Source organism: Sorghum bicolor, chromosome 4 (genome assembly GCF_000003195.3).
Source record: "Sorghum bicolor cultivar BTx623 chromosome 4, Sorghum_bicolor_NCBIv3, whole genome shotgun sequence".
Taxonomy (NCBI): domain Eukaryota; kingdom Viridiplantae; phylum Streptophyta; class Magnoliopsida; order Poales; family Poaceae; genus Sorghum; species Sorghum bicolor.
Window position 1 is genome coordinate 57,410,952 of NC_012873.2, and position 16,921 is coordinate 57,427,872.

Sequence of the window (16,921 nt, forward strand, 5' to 3'; positions counted from 1 at the left end):
TGATTGAGCCAAACAAATAATCAATATACTTTTCTACAACCACAACTTTGTTCTTATAGAACCTTATCTTTAATACATGGACTTGATGTTATACCCTATACGCATCTACAGAAATATGTAAAAGGATACAAGCCATCATATAGCATGATACAAGCCATCTGCTCTACAATACATTGTGCATATTACACATAAAACGAAATTAAATGTAACTTCTAAATAGATGATATCTCAAATGTAGCAGTATATAAGCAAGCCCTCTATAATCTTGCCCGAATGTAGTTAGCGTCGCTTGAACGAAGATACAAATTCTTGCTCCAAACTGTAGCATCTCGAGGTCTCTTGAGGTGGTATATGTGCAGCATTAATAAGATCGATATGTTCAAGTGAGTTCTTGGATTTTCCATACAACAAAGGTTCAATATCTCCATCCTTTTGAGGTAAATGATGTATTTTTCTCAGCCTCTTTGTTCTTAAGAATTGTAACCTCATGTCTACTTCTTTCATAGTTGGTCGCTCTCCTCCTTTTACCCTTAAGCATGCTTCTGTAAGTAAGGCAATTTCACTAATCTCTTCCTGGTCTGCTTCTCCCACAACTTGAGTATCCATTATTTCAATAAGAGACCCTTGGTGAAGTCCTTCAATGAAGAAATGGGACAAGCTTTGCTTTGCACCTAAATCATTAATAAAAATTGGCTTCTTCCTTGTCAAAAGTTCCACAAGTATTACTCCAAAACTGTATACATCACTCTTCTCCGTTAGTTGACCGGTATGATAATACTCTGGATCCAGGTAACCGAATGTTCCTTGAACAATTGTCACCACATGGGTCTCATCAAGTGAAAGAGATCTTGAAGCACCAAAATCTGAAACCTTTGTGGTGAAGTTGCCATCCAGTAGTATATTTGAAGACTTTACATCTCTGTGAAAAATTGGTATTGTAGCTGCTGAGTGTAGATAAGCTAGAGCCCCTGCTGCTTCCACTGCAATCCTAATGCGATCATCCCATGAAAGCAAGCATTTTACTGTGGTGTCTGTATGAAGAAGTTCATATAGAGTTCCATTTGAAATGAACTCATAGACAAGCAAGGGAACCTCATCTTCTAGGCAGCAACCAAATAGTTTCACCACATTACGGTGAATGATTTGAGATAAAATGACCACCTCATTGATAAATTGGTCTATCTCTATTTGCTCAACTATTTTGGATTTTTTTATGGCCACCACACGTTGGTCTGATAGAATCCCTTTATAAACTGTTCCATGTCCTCCACGACCAAGAACACGAGTAGCATCAAAGTTGTTAGTCGCCTCCTCTAGTTCCTCCAATGAGAATATCTTTGTTTTGCTTGTAGCGCTTTCATCTGAGATCAGTTGCTCCAATAGCAAACCTTGATTTTTCTTGAAGTATGCTCGTCGGATTCTATTTTGGATGCCTTTCTTCCACTTATTGACAAGTAGAATTGCACCCAATGCAATAAGTATAGAGCCAAGGCCACAACCAGTTCCAATTGCAATACCTATATGCATTTGCTGTGGTTATAAAATCATGTCAATGTTACAAATTGTATTTGCAAGGGGATTTTGTTTGCTATGTCTTACCCATAAGAAGATTCCGTTGCTTAGTGGATATGACACACCGCCCCTTAATAGAATCATATTCTTTATTGTGAGGACATAGCGTGCATTTATAGCTTCCAGGAATATTTTCACATATACCATTGCAGTAGTTTGGCAGTAAGCATTCATCAATATCTGTAGACATCTCATTTGTTATTCAATATATATATATATATATATATATATATATATATATATATATATATATATATGTTGGTCGTTACAGATATATGCTTATATTATACTCTGCTGAAAATACAATCACATGTTTAAATAACTTGATCTGATTTATAATCCAGAACTTCAAATTACAACTCTGTTAGAGAATATGACCCGACTAATTTCCATTCTATTTTAGGTATGAGTGACGTAAATGCTCTATAGATATACTAATCGATGAGAATGATGTACCTTTGCAGCCGTCCTGTATGTACGGATTTCCTTGGAATCCAGAAGAACAATTGCAACGATACCCCATAAATATGTTCCCATGGGTTACGTTTAGGCAAGAACTGTTTATGCTACGGCATGCATAGTTGCTATTATTCTGCTTAGCTTGCTGGCAAGTTGAATTTGTTATTGCCCATCTTATAACAATGTCATATTCCATAGAAAAATCAAATCGATCTTCCACAGGGCCTTCGAAGTCAGTATATCCTTGCTTGTCGGTATTAACTATTATCACTTCTTCCATGGAGCTTGCATTGTTGTTTAGTATGTTGCTTACAATCAGAGTCCCATCTTCAACTGACACATTAAGCACGCGATATTGTGCACGTCCTGAGCTGAAAAGCGTAGTGTTAGCTGTTGTACAATTAAGCTGGAAGCTTTCGTTTCCATAACAATCTTCTTCGAGCCCGAAAGGGAAGGGAATGGTCATGTTTCCACATGACCTCTGGCAATGCTCTTTAGGCTTAGTGTTGTAATAATCTGCCCATAATACAGTAGATGTTAGAATAAGTACGGGAAGATAATTAAAGTTGAATATCTCACATTTTTTATAGAGAAAAGCAAGCAGGGAACACCTTGCCTGCATCCTTCCGAAAGGTAAGGATTATTGGTAGTGCCATAATAATAATTGTAGTTGGAGCAGTGGCAGGTGTAACCTCCTTGTAATGCATTTCTACAAACGCTGTCGGTGCCACCACAAGCATAACTTGCGTTGTTCATTTGTGCGCTTTTGCAGCTTGGTTGGTCCATGATGGCAACCTCAAGTATAGCACCATAAATGTCGCTTGCATTTGTCCAACTTGAGAAAAGATCAGTCGCATTCTCCACGTCATATTGTCCAGACATGAAAGCCATGATGCCAGGGTACTGTGCTGACATATTACCGGCTCGAGCAATTGTTCCCTGAAAGCCTGAGATGCTGTTTTGTAGAATGATGGAACAACAACCAAACCCATTGCAAGGCCCTTGATTCGGCAATACCTTGCCATGGCACCTGCTCATGCAGGAGCCGATAGGGTTCCTTACATAATCGAATAAGTCAACATCGAAATCACAGCCAAGGAAGAAGAAAGCGTTATAATTGACGATAGTAATACCCTTAGCGGGGGCATCCCAAGATATATTATAGGTGTTCGTAACAGATTCTTCAAAGCTACTGTTAAAGAACATAGCTGAGACCAAAACCGAAGAACCAAACATGTCAGTAACCTGAGTTTTGCTGTTACCCAGAAACAACTTTGGAGGTTGAGTGGTGTGGTTGCAGGTAAGCTCGAACTGGAAACCTTGTCGGAAGCAGCCGGCCCCGATGCCGAACGGGTAGGAGATGTTGACGTCCCCGCAGCTGGAGGGGCAGTGAGCTATGGACGCAGTGGTCGGGATATGCAGTATCCCTCCGTCGTCGTCCGAGGTAACGGATGCAAGCGGCATGGCCGCCAAGCACGCCAAAACGAACGCCATGGCACAAACTATTACTCTAATCGAGCTCATGATTAAGCCAATCAGCTTGTCTGCGTGGTGTTTAGTGTCGGGGTTATATTCTGGGTTACCAGAACTACTCATCATATTTAAAAGCTATAGATACGGTTTCGTGCATGAGCAGATACTACTGTATAAAGCCGTCACAAGCAAAGATTCTAACCCGCCATGACCCCAGTGTCCCATCAGATGTTACGGTCGTCGTCCGCCGGGTCCGTTACGCACGAAAGCTAGCGGCTGGACTCTATGGACTGTGAGTGCTGTGGTAGTTATGTGGCCATATATCACAGTCATCATTCAGTGCGTGATTGAGAGTTTACGAGGGTAGACTTTGAATTGCAACCTAGTCGTCACGAGTCAATCGTAATACACTTTGAAGTGCAATTCTTGCATATGTACTCTCTCCGAGGCAAGTCATAGTTTCTTTAGCTTTGTTTTTTTTTCTATCTTTGACTGATTGACTGTTTTTTAAATAGCTATATTAATTTTTACATGTTCAAATAAACACAGTACCAAGACATATTTTCATCAAAACTAATTTGATATGGTAAATATTGATATATTTTCTATAAACTTGATCAAAATTAGAGAAGACAACACTAAAACAAGCTATAATCTGAAACAGATGACAAGTCATACTTTGGTTATGTACCATCAAAATAAAAGAGCCCACTTTGGTTTTGTTTGCACATACTACAGCTTTATATTCGAGTAGGTATATATAATCAGATATGTATTGTAACACCCAAAAATTTGATTTTGAATTAATAGGGTTTAACTGGATTTATTTCAATATTTGTGTGAGCATTTAAAGTAGCAAATAAATAATTTTTTGTGGAAATTAAAATTTATCATAAGCTTAGTAACAATTTTTTGTGCATTCATGCTGAAACATGTTTTATTTTGTGATGATTGCTTTTGGTTTGCATTTATTTATCCTCAAAATTCTCTTGAAAAATGGCTTTGGAAAAACAAAACATAAAAGAAATTAGAAATAAGAAAAAAAAGAAGAAAAGAAAGAGGAAGCCCCTGGGGACCAAACGGCCCAGTCTTTCCCCCCTCGCCTGGCCCCTCCCTTCCCTCGGCCTCGGCCCAAACCCATCGCGCCACTCCTTTTCCTCTTTCGCTCTCTCGGTCTGGTGGCCCAGCCGAGCAGCAGCAGCACCCTGGCCCGGGAGATCAAGCAGGCCGGCCCAAATCCTGGCCTGGTCGGGCGCACCTCCCTCTCCCTCCGCTTTCTCTCCTCTGTGGCTGACGAGCCGGACCCGCGTTATGAGTCACTGACTGGTGGGACCCGCATGTCAGCTGGCTTCTTCAACCTCAAGCCGTGACCGGCTTGGACTCTGCTCCACCGGAATCTTCCCCGATTTCTCGGGATTTCCTGCCCTGCGTGCGCGATTGACCCCCTTAAAAGCCTTGGCATCCCCCCTGCAATCTTCTTTCGCATCTAGCACAACCGAGGAGTCCTTATCGCCCTGTCCCACCACCGTTTAGATCTCGCCGAGGCGCTAGTTACGGCCGCCGCCGTGACACTCCTCGTCTACTGCGTCAAGTCCGTCAACGACCGCGTGCCGAGCTTCGTGTCATTCCTGTGAGGTTGCCGAGCCCTCTCCTTCCTTCTCTCGTGCCCTGGGTTGGTCGCTAACTCTCGCCGAAGCGCACTGGAGCTCCATTGCCGCCATCTCGCGACGCACGCCTACACCGAGCTTTCCCCGGCCTCGTAAACTCCCTGGGTAAGTTCCCTTTGTTCCCCTCTTGCCTCCCATGCTTTTATTTCCTCGAACCGTGCCTGGAATCGCTCAAACGCCAAACTCCGGTGATGGCGCCGCCGTCGGGCTACAGTAACCGCCGGTGCTCTCTTTTCCCCTCTCTCCGATCTAATCTGAGCCACCCGATCCAAGATCAACGGCCCCTATTCGTCCATACCCTTCCGGCCTGGACATCTTTCTAAAGAGCCCCTGGTGTATTTAAATATGGAACCCGCAGTCCAAAGCAGGTTTTGTGGAATACGCCTTCTCAGTTTGGAAAGCGTAATCTATTCCGGTTTAATCCAAAATACGTTTTCTGAATTTACAAGTTTGCCACTGAAACTGTTTTGCTCATAAAATACTCATTTTAATTCCGTTTTGGTCCATTCAAATTGCGTTAGGTTCGTAGTTATGAGCTCTACATGTTAGTAACACAATTTTCTCAGTTTGAAACCTTTTAATTTCGTGATCCTATTTAATTAATTACTTTCCTATATAAAATCTTAGAAAATTCATAACTTCACCGTTTTAATTCCGATTTTCGTGATCTTTACGTTTATGAGATCGTAGCGATGCGTAGAATCGTTTTACAAACTTTTCATACTGTTTTTATATGTTTGGTGTACTGTTCTAATTATAGCTTTGTTTGCTACGTGTATGTTGTGTCCGATTGTTTGTGTGTTGATGATCGATGATCGAGTTTAGACGGAGAGCAGTTTCGGTGATCAAGATCAAAGCTTTGGCAACAAGTGAGACCAGCAGGACCAAAAGGATAAGCAAGAGCAATTGGATTGAGGCAAGTATAGCATTTGGGTTTTATTTCTATGACCATGATCCTGAGACTAGATTAATGTTAAGTAATAAATGATAAAAATGACTTTTTAGCAACTTGATGATTTGTCTGTACGTGATCACCCGGGACAACAGTGCAACCATGAGGGCTATAATGGCTCTGGCTTTAGCTCAGTATGAAGACCTTTTCTAGCTTGTTAGAGGTTACCCGAAAGGGCGGAGGGGCTGAACCGTTTTGGGTATAGTGCGAGCCCCTGTCCTTATGTGTATAGGCTGCGCGTCATTGTGCCATTTGGAAGGGGGTATCTATATCTGCGCGCAAAGGAAACCTTGCGGCCCTAACATGTTAGACGAACTTTTGAAAGGCTTCATAGTGATCCGTGCCGACCTCCCTAGGAAGGGGGTTAAGAGATTAGCTACCTCGGGCGAAAGGGTAAATCATGACTCATGGGTAAAGATGTGCAACCTCTGCAGAGGGTTAAAAACTAGTATACTAGCCGAGCTCACGGTCAGGAGCGGCCTTGGGGACATCTACATTAAGGGTGATGATTCTTGTGTGTTAAATATGCTCATTGTTTATTATTTAATGCTTTACATTATATATGTCACATTGATCATGAGATTGTGGGATCTATATAATCTAGTTGCTATACTTGTGGAGTTCGACATGGACTCACTCTTGCTATTTCCCCCAAACCTCAGGAGAAGTTTAGGCTTGTGATCAACCAGTCAGTTGGATCCTGTAGAGTGAAGTTAATACCCGAAGTTTGGAGTTGTCTATCCGCTGTTTGCTTGAAGGTTATCTCTTTTATACTAAGTACGTTATATATTTATGCATTGTCTTTTGATATTACCCCTTATTTGTAGCTATATGTGAGATTTGACTTCTAAGATTCACATATGGTGCATATCTGGTTTTGTTCTTAAAATCGGGTATTACATGTATTTGTAGACTAAGTAAAGTGGGTTCTATACAAATATTCATACTTAGTAGTCTCTCCGTTCTAAATTACTTTTCGAGGTACATAATTTTTACTATACATCCAAATATACACTATATATGTCTGTGAACTGATGGAACCTCTACCCACCTAAGTTTAAGTCAGATTACTCTTATTTTTCTGAAATTTATTTTAGAATTTTAGGTTATTATGCTTTTAGTGATAGATGATGTCTCCGTCGATAGCGAGACATTTGTGGTGACTTTGTGAATCCTAAGATATTCCAGCTCAGTTCTTCTGATGTGTTCATAGGGGTAGGTTTTGCGTACGTGTGTTAATAAAAGGTGAGTATGTATGTTGTTATGGACATCTAAGTTGTACTGTGTGATTCTAGAAAAAAAATACACAATGTCTACATATATGTAAAAAGCATAAATCTAGAAAATCAAAGTAACTTATAATTTAGAATAGAGGAGTACAAATTATAAACCAAATGCTCTCGATGTAAAGATTCAAGATCTCTCGGTGTACTGGGAAAAATGAAATTGCTCATGAGATTTCTTGATCGGTTGCTCCAATATTTTAAAGAACTTTATTAAGTCTAAACTAGTACCTCTACTCAATAATATTTATTCAATATGCATACCAAGGTGACACAAAAGTTAAAGTTTTTTATGAAATTAAATTATTTCTTATATTCTTATGACATAGATGAAGTACAAAAAAACTATTTTTTTGTGTAAAAACAAATATGATGCAAATAATCAAGAATCTTACTTCTTAGGCATGAGAACCGGATAGACATTGTGGAATATGAAAAGTAACTCCTAATAGCTTATATCACTACTATATATAAACTATTTTTAGAGGCGCCTTTCTTTTTATGTAGAGGCAACTCTATCAAAATCCGCCCCTAAAAATGGTTTGCTACTATATATCGATTTGAGAGGCAGCTAGGTTTTCAATCACCTCTAGAAATGTTCCCTATTTTTAGAGGTGGTTGGCAAACCAAACCGCCTCCAAAAATGTAATTTTTAGAGGCAACTAGACTTTTCATACACTTTTAGAAATGGAGGTATTTCTAGAGGTGGTTGGAAGTTCTAGCTAACTCAGAAATGGAGTTTTAAAGGCGATTGTCAATTTGGCCTGCCTCTAAAAGGTTTTCTACTAAAGTTTTAGTACTCTAAGAGACCCTTCATAATTTAAAATTTGATATTTCTTTTTTCAAATGACCTCGATGGTAGAAACGACCTAAACCAAAGTTGAAGAGATCGACAACTTTGTACTTGACTACTTTTTTAGTGTCTGAAAATTCTATTTGAAGTTTTTAGGTTTTTGAATTTTTTTTGTTCTTTTTGAAGTATCTCGGAGGAAGAAACGATCTAAACTAAAGTTGTAGTACTGGAAGATATATGCACTTCGTAGTTGATATCCTTTTTATTTGAAATCATTAGGGCCCAAAATATGTTTTAAGATTAATGACTTTTGATATTTGCTTTATTTTATTTTTCAAATGACATTGGAAGGAGAAACGATCTAAACAAAGTTGTAGTACTAGAAGATATATGTAACTTTGTAGTTGCTGACTTTTTAATTTGAAATCATTTAAAACCCAAAACTTATATTTTAAATTAATGATTTTGCTATTTATATTTTTTTTTTATTTTTTCCAATGATCTTGGACGGGTAAACGACCCTCACCATAGTTGTAATTGAAGGGATCAAAACTTTCCAATTCAAACTTTTTTATTTAAGTTCGTTTAGGATCTCGAATATGCATTATAATATTCACTAAAGTGAATATAAAAGAAAAGTATAAACCACTTGGTTACAAGTCTGCGGCGCATTGGTAAGAAGCAACATAATAACTAACAAAATTCTGGAAAATGATTCCAAGAGACGGTTGAGTTCTAGTATATCCCGAACTTTTTAGAGTGGAAACTAGATTAAGCCCTGTTTGATATCTAGGAATCGAGAGGAATTGAAAAATAATTTAATAATAGAATAAGAAGCAGTTTCTAAGTATTAGTTTTAATTCATAGAATCCAAACAACACAATGAAAAGTGGACTCTAAACTTAGAAGCAATAGATGAAGTCGCTGTGTATTATTTTTGCTAACGTTTTCCACTTTACCAATATAGCTCCTGTCCATAAAAAGTGCAATTCTAGTATAGTACCAAGTTCAAATATTTTCAAAACTATAAATAAAAAATATCAATATTTATAATATTATATACGTATCATTAGATTTTTTATAATATATATTTTTATATTATACTTATCTAATGCCATAAATATTAATATTCTTATCTATATATTTAATTAAACTTTAGACATATTAACTAAGAATTACTCTCTCCTCCTAGAAAGCATGTAAATCTTGCCTTTTGAGATAAGATTAGTGTAGGCGTCAAAGTATGCATTTGTCCTTCTTTTATTATTCTAGAAGTGGTTGTCTTGTGGAACGTTCTTTTCATGGATGGTAGTTTTTAGTTATGTAGGGATATTTTTAATTGGTGGATCCTATTGACAAAGGTGATTTAGTCTGTTCGATTGGCTGATAAGCTATGACTGAAAGTATTGTGCTGTGAGAGAAAAATAATATTGAATGACTCGTAGATTCAACAAATAAGTTTAAGCGAACAGGATGGTACAATTACATGTTTTTAAGACAAGATTTGAACCTAAAATTACATGTTTTTTTGAAACAGAGGGAGTACTCCTACTCGCACATTTTTTTTGTGGACAGAGGTTAGAACCGCTTACATGGTCTATGGAGTTTTGAGTCTTCTCATGAGTTACCGTCTCTGTATTATGAGCAGCGCCTGAAATGACTTCGAAATGAGTTAATCCTGTTCGCTTGGCTGATAAGCCATAGCTGAAAGTACTATTGGCTGGTTTGTTGTGAGAAAAAAACACTGCTGAATGACTGGCAGATTCAGCATCAGCAGATAAACTCTGCGATTACGATTGCGAAAACTGACTAGTATATATAGTATATGGAACAGTATATGTTGGTCAGGAGAGGCTTTTGTCTTCCTGACTCTCTAGACCGTATTCCTTTGTCTTAGAATTATTGTCATTCTAGGCGGTGCTGTATATGGAACAGTATATGTTGGTCAGGAGAGGCTTTTGTCTACCTGACTCTCTAGATCGTATTCCTTCTGTTTTAGAATTATTGTCATTCTAGGCGGTGCTGGTTCTAAGATTTTGAGAGCCCTTCGGTGAACTTGTCATAACAGTCCCTCTAGACCATATACATATAAAATCTTATAATATATAGATGCTAATTTTACTTGGGAAGCAAACAATATAGTATTTTTTTATTTAACATATCTGATAATTATCAAGGAACAGTGTAGACTAAAAAAACAATACTATACAAATAATTAATTTGGATTAAAAAATAAACAAGGAAAAAATACCTAGGGCTTGGACATTGAACTAAAATAATTGATCTGCGTTTGCATTGTCAAGAAGGTAAGAACTAAGATATCAATGTCATGGAGCCTTGCATAGTCACCACCATCGTGCACCGTTATCCAGCGTCCAACTCTCTGTGGCGGTACGGCTCGTTGGTTCCGCGTGTGTGCATCGGCGCGTCATAAACTCGCTAGTTGCGATTATAGTATGGTACGGCTCCTCACCTCCTTCTCTGCCCGAGGACCATGGGGAAAGAAAAACTAAGAAAGAAAGGCTGACGTTGTCTTTTTGGGTCGGTTGATCAGTTTTATGTCTTTTTCTCATTATTAATTTGTTGATGTCTAATAGACTATAGATCTACGGTTTGTATATTTGGGTTTGAACATATCTTTTGCCTAGGCCCTCGGACGTCGCACCTCTTGCTCTACCCTAGGGCCAGCACCAGTTCTAGGAAGCAGCACGAGTTAGCAGCCAGGGAAGTGGGAACGTGGCCACGTTCCACGTTCCGGGAACATCGTTTCGATTCACGGAACGGGAACATGATGGAACGTCGTCTCAAAATTTAGTGGAACGTGACCGAACAAGTTAGAGACACCCACGGACATCAATTCGTTCTTGTTGCTTGCCAAAAAAACTCCGCCGCAAGGAACCAGAGAAGAAGCAAGCAAGCAGCAAAGACGAAGTTCGAGAAGAAGCCTGGATGGGATCACGGGGGCAGGGGCGGCGGGCGGGCGTGGGTGACGGTGATTTCGTGTAAGTTGCCTTGAGTCTTGAACACTAAATGGGCTTTAGTGATGGACGGTTGCCATGCAACGGCTCAATAAATATATAAAAAAGAAATAATTAGCAAAAAAGTTGATGTTGCAAGGATTTGGACTCCATACGTTGCACTATCAAACAAGTCTAGACTGCACGGACCGATCAATTCGTCCTCTGTACGTTCCTATTTAAATGGTACGCATTCCTTCTGATATTTTAGTGTATGTCGTATTACGTACCATATTTTCGTACCACGTTCCATACGTTTTGGGAACTTGGCTACTACGACAACCAATAAACTAAGGATGAAAATAACCCTCCAAATAGATACCTACGATTTTTCTTATAATTTAACGAACTAAATAGATAATTTTTTCGTCTCCATCCTTACAAGTTACAATGAACAAGTAAAAAGACCAAAATAGCCCTACCATGTTTCTCTCGTGCTCTCCTCTCCCGTTCACCGTTCACATCCAGAATTTCAGATTCACACGGTGGCCGACGTCCGCCAAGCCAAGCCGTTGCTACTGGTCCGTTCCGCATTGAGCGCCATAGGGGAGGCTGCGGCCCAGGCTACCGTGTGCTCTCCGCTCCGCCGCTCGCTGCTGCCCTGTCCAGGCCGGATCCAGCGACTTCGCGCCTTCTCTGTGCCGGCCTCCTCTACTGCGGTGCGAGGGAAGGAGATTACTGACGGCCATGGCAAAGGAGGGAGGGAACCGAATCTCTGCCGCCCCGGTGTAGCCTCACCCTCACCAAGCAGTGTCACGTCCACGCCGGTGGAGGAGAAGAGGAGGGTGTGGGAGTCGGACGACCTCTCACCGATGGAATCTAGGATATGCCGTCCAGAAATAATATATACTATTCGGTAAATCAATTTCAGCGATTCGATAATTATTGTAAAGTTGACAAGATAATTCGGTATAGACACTAATTAACATAAAAAGTCTTAAATCCAAGAATTAAGTTCAAACCATCCACTAAATATAGTATAAATAGTTCAAAAGCCATACTGATAATTGAAATAAGGCATAAAAGAATCAAAGACTTACAATGGTATTTTTGTGACTACTTTATTCGACGCTTTCGAAGGGATATAAATGTCTTTGATTATATCATCTTCATCTACTTTAAAGAAAATATCCCACTCAATAAAAATGACTAGACAATCGTCTAAAAGAATATATATCATCTTATTTCTTAACATTGTTTCAGAAAAAACCATTGCAAAAAGTGCCCTTTCAACACTTGCCGTTGCCACAGGTAGAAAGCAATACCAATTTTAGGAGCTCATAAACCATATCATATACGAAGAACAAAGTGAATCTCACCTGAACAATTTTGAACAAAAAATCACGTAGCTGCCGATACCGTAAGGAACGAGATCACAAGGACGAGGATGATTGGACAATGAGGCCTTGGGAGACAGTCTACCGCTGACGGTATGAACGTGAACTGTATTGGGCTATTGGCACCGGCCGCCGGAGTAACTGCGTGTAGGGCAGGGGCCAAGACTCAAGATCTGAATTCTGTATTGTTGTATTGGCTCCCGTATGTGATCCCAGCTACGGTCTGACGTTTAGCACTCTGGTTGTTGGCCACATGGGCCGCGTGCGTGCATGGGCTAGAGCCTGACGCTCACGACTCCGCTTGCCTCTCGCTCGCCGTGTCGCTGGCCTCTCGCTCGTGGTCGGCAGATGAACGTATTTTCTTTTTTTAAAAAAAAAAATACATATACATACTAGATTTCTACACAGAATTGCAGGGTATGCCGGTGCATACCCGGCCCGGCATACCCTGTAGCTCCGCCAATGCGTGTCGATAGGCACGGCGGCTAATTGTGCCTGGCCGGCCCATGGCTTCGAGAGGAGTCGAGAAGCTCGCCGTGCCCTGCTTCAAGGAGAAGACGGGCACTACCGCTGTCGTATAGCCAGGCGAGAGAGAAAGTGGCCGCAGCAAGGATGCGTCTGCGCCGCCGGCTAGGGAGTTAGAGTTTGGAAGGGTTGTGTGATATACATGACTCAGAATACATCTAATGGTCATGATCTATCCTTAAAGCATCAGACGATGGAAATCATCGGACCAGCGTCGTGCCAAAGTTGCGGCCCAAACACGGCACTACCACTGGGCCGTGTTGTGTCTAGACCGTACTTTTTAGTGTCGTGCTCGGACCAGGCCATCGTGCTAGTGCAAGGTAGAAATCTATAGATGGAAGACAAGAGGAGGGCAACCGACAGAAGAGAAGAAGATGGGGTCACCAGTAGAGAGAAAGAGGTGGGGCCGAGGAAAATTGGATTGAGGCCTTGTTTAATTGGGTGGTGAACATTTTTTGGTGTCATATATATTAAATGTTTGATAGGATGTCATAAAGGGTATTTGGTTACTAATAAAAAAACTAATTACATAACTCGTCTAGAAACTGCAAGGCAAATTTATTAAGTCTAATTAATCCATCAAGGTTAATCATGGATTAACTAGGTTTAAAAGATTCGTCTCGTGATTTTCAACCGTATAATTAGTTTATTTTTTATCTATATTTAATACTCTATATATATGTCTAAATATTCGATGTGATAAGTGAAAACTTTTTGGAAGGAGAACTAAACAAGGCCTCTAAAACGGTATTCTCTTCAGGACATACTTCAAATGCTATGACCTCACAATTATATTAATATTTATATAGAAATAATATCAATATTTATATCTTTAGATAAATTTATTATAAAAATATACTTGATACTCGACTTAACAATTGGGATGTCTGAGAAATTTTGTATTTTTTTTAAACTAAGGCCTTGTTTAGTTCTGAAAACTTTTTAAATTTTGACACTGTAGCATTTTTATTTTTATTTAATTTTCTTCTCTAGGCAGCCTATATGATGTGTGAAAGCCCAAGTTTGGTTTTGGTAATTAATGACACCAAGTTGCTAATGCCTTGTGTTTAAGTGATTTGAGTTAGGCATAGCAACACATGTGATGAAGGTGCATGGTGGCATGGAAAGGTGGCCACATGACTACAAAGAGATGAAGCATGAAGTGGAGATTATGGTGATAGACGATGAGCAAAGTTATCAAGGCAAAGGTATAAACATAGGGTTTTACTTTTGCCGGTCTAAGATGAGTAGAGAAGTGATTGACCGGATTTAGGATAGATAGCCGACTATCAAGAGGGGAAATCACGGTCATCTCTCGAAACAAGTGCTACTAGGTCCATGTCTTGAGCATATGCATTAGGATCTAGTAAAGTGCTAACTTAACTTTTTTGGTGAAAATGTTTGTGAAAAGCTAACACACATGCACTTTGGTGGTGGACACTTGTTGGTGTTAGCACATTTGCAAAGGAGGTGGAGTTCCTAGGGTTGAGAGGGGTTTGGGTTCCTCTCTCCCTCCCGCCGAGCTTGCTCGGCGGGATTCGGCGCTTTTGGGAAAAATAAGTGTATATTTTCTATTGCGCCGGTGGGAATTTTTGGAGAAGTCGCGGGAGTGTTTCTCAGTAGGAAACACTCACCGGACGCTCAGTGCGGAGGCACCGGACGCTGGCCCGAGCGTCCGGTGTGCTGTCAGAGCTTGACTCTGTTAGGGTTGAGCACCGGACGCACTCTGGTAGCGTCCGGTGTGAGGGGTTTTTGCAACCCTCTCTGCGCACGAGTCCGGTGAGCACCGGACCGTCTGGTGCCCAGCGTCCGGTGAGGTCGCGAGTTTGACAAACTCTCTGCGGATGAGTCCGGTGTGCACCGGACGCGTCCGGTGTGGACCTGCAGAGCGTCCGGTGATCCGCAGGTGACCGTTAGGATCTGACACGCGAGACTCAGTACGGACACGTGGCCAACCTCAGTGCACCGGACGCAGGGGGTCGAGCGTCCGGTGCTCACTTAGTAGCGTCCGGTGCCCCCGTTTTTAGCCCAGTAAAAGTGGCCAACGGCTAGTTTCTTTGAGGGGCTTATAAATTGAGGGTGGTCGGCTTTGGGAGGTTCTCTCTTGCACATTTGATTACTTGAGGCATACTTTGAGCTAGAGAACACTCCCTCCAATCATCTCCTTGCTTGATTGCTAATCCTAGTGAGATTCAAGTGCATTGCTTTGAGAGTTGCATTTAGTGGCACTTGATTCTTGAGTTTGCTGCGGATTTCTTGTTACTCTTGGGTGTTCCCCGACGCCCTAGACGGCTTGGAGCAGCGGTGGTGTTGAGCTCGTGATTGGAGATTGTTTCGAGCCTCACCAAGTGATTTGTGAGGGGTTCTTGAGCCTTCCCCGCGGGAGATCGCAATTGGCTACTCTAGTGGATTGCTCGTGGCTTGGAGGATCCCCATCTTGTGAGTGGATGTGCGGCACCCGCTGAGGGTTTGGCTTTGGATTGCCAATTAGTTCGTGATCCATCAAGTGGGTGTATCGCCACAACGAGGAGTAGCTTGCCGGGAAGCGAGTGAACCTCGGTAAAAAATCTTGTGTTATCTCTTGCCGAGGTTTCTCTTGTGATTGTGCACGTGATTGATTGGATATATTTCTACTCTACAACGTCGGTATAACAATCACTCCCCTCTCCTTTACCTTTGTGTATACCTTGCTAGTTGTGTAGCTTGTTTAGCTTAGCTTTCTTGTTTAGGAGTGTAGCAAGCTTCTAGTTGTGCTTTCTTGTTGTAACTAGTGTTTAGCTTTCTTGCTAGACTTGTGTAGGTGGCTTGCATAGCTTAGTTGTGCTAGTGCTAGAATAGCTTCGCCTTTTGTTTTACTAATCCACTTGTCTAGTTGAAGTTTGTAGAATTTTTAATTAGGCTATTCACCCCTCCTCTAGCCATTTGGACCTTTCAATGTGGGAATCAGACTCATGTAGAACAGGGTACGGTGGTTCGTCCTGGATAATATGCTACGGTACTTCCTTTAGTTATTTAGAGATAATACCTCAAACAAATCCAACCCATTGATAATTTAGTTATTAAAGGATCACGACCGATTGAGAAATTCAATATTCAATCGATATTTTTACATTATTACTTCTTTTTACCTAAATTTTCCAATCTCTTGTTGTTTGTTGTATCTCTTCGCGAGATCTAGTAACATTCTAGGCGGTCTTGCTAAATTTAAGATAATCTCAGACATGCATCTTCCTAACGGGTCTTCGTGGAAGGTGTTCCCCAGTTCTCGCAGTGAAGCACGAGCTTCAAATCAGACTAACCAGTCCCTCGATCGGTCTTGCTGGTTTTGAGGTTAATTGCTGCGTGTGATAGATCATGTTCGACCTCGGGCGTGCTGCTCTTGTTGATGTGCCCAATTGACTTCAACATATTTTTTAGTGACTTTGCTGGAAAAGAAGATCAATTGAGTTCTAAGATTCCTGAAGATCAAGACAACAACAGGACGGGTGATCTCATATCTCAGGCCTTGTTTAGATCTAATTTTTTTTAGATTTTAACACTATAGTACTTTCATTTTTATTTGACAAACATTGTTCAATCATAAAGTAACTAGACTTAAAAGATTCGTCTCGCGGTTTACAATTAGTTTTTGTTTTCATCTATATTTAATGTTTCATGCATGTGACACGAGATTCGATGTGATAGAAAATCTTGAAAAAATTTTGGTTTTAGGGTGAACTCAACAAGGCCTCACTAGTGCGTTCAATGGGAGGAACATCATCTAACTGGTTTGCGCTTGGGTTATGGAGGACCCACAATTATATAAAACAAAAAAAGAGAGCACTGGTTGCCCACTCGGTCTTC

General features: G+C 40.7%; 1 protein-coding gene across 1 annotated transcript; it reads right to left on the bottom strand.

Moving 5' to 3' along the window:
• On the bottom strand, nucleotides 4-3,556 carry LOC8066181 (wall-associated receptor kinase 3). Its single transcript, XM_021458886.1, has 4 exons — nucleotides 2,643-3,556; nucleotides 2,029-2,547; nucleotides 1,600-1,752; nucleotides 4-1,517 (listed from the first exon to the last, which is right to left on the bottom strand). Exons 1-4 carry the CDS (start codon nucleotides 3,553-3,555, stop codon nucleotides 280-282), a joined length of 2,823 nt encoding a protein of 940 aa, XP_021314561.1. The 5' UTR covers nucleotide 3,556; the 3' UTR covers nucleotides 4-279.

Excerpts from the sequence above, each read along its gene's own strand:
- LOC8066181 (XM_021458886.1), bottom strand. The coding sequence starts at position 3,555 with ATGAGCTCGATTAGAGTAATAGTTTGTGCCATGGCGTTCGTTTTGGCG. Across the intron at positions 1,753-2,028 it reads CATACAGGACGGCTGCAAAG|ATATTGATGAATGCTTACTG; the intron begins GTACATCATTCT and ends AGATGTCTACAG. Across the intron at positions 1,518-1,599 it reads GCAACGGAATCTTCTTATGG|GTATTGCAATTGGAACTGGT; the intron begins GTAAGACATAGC and ends AAATGCATATAG.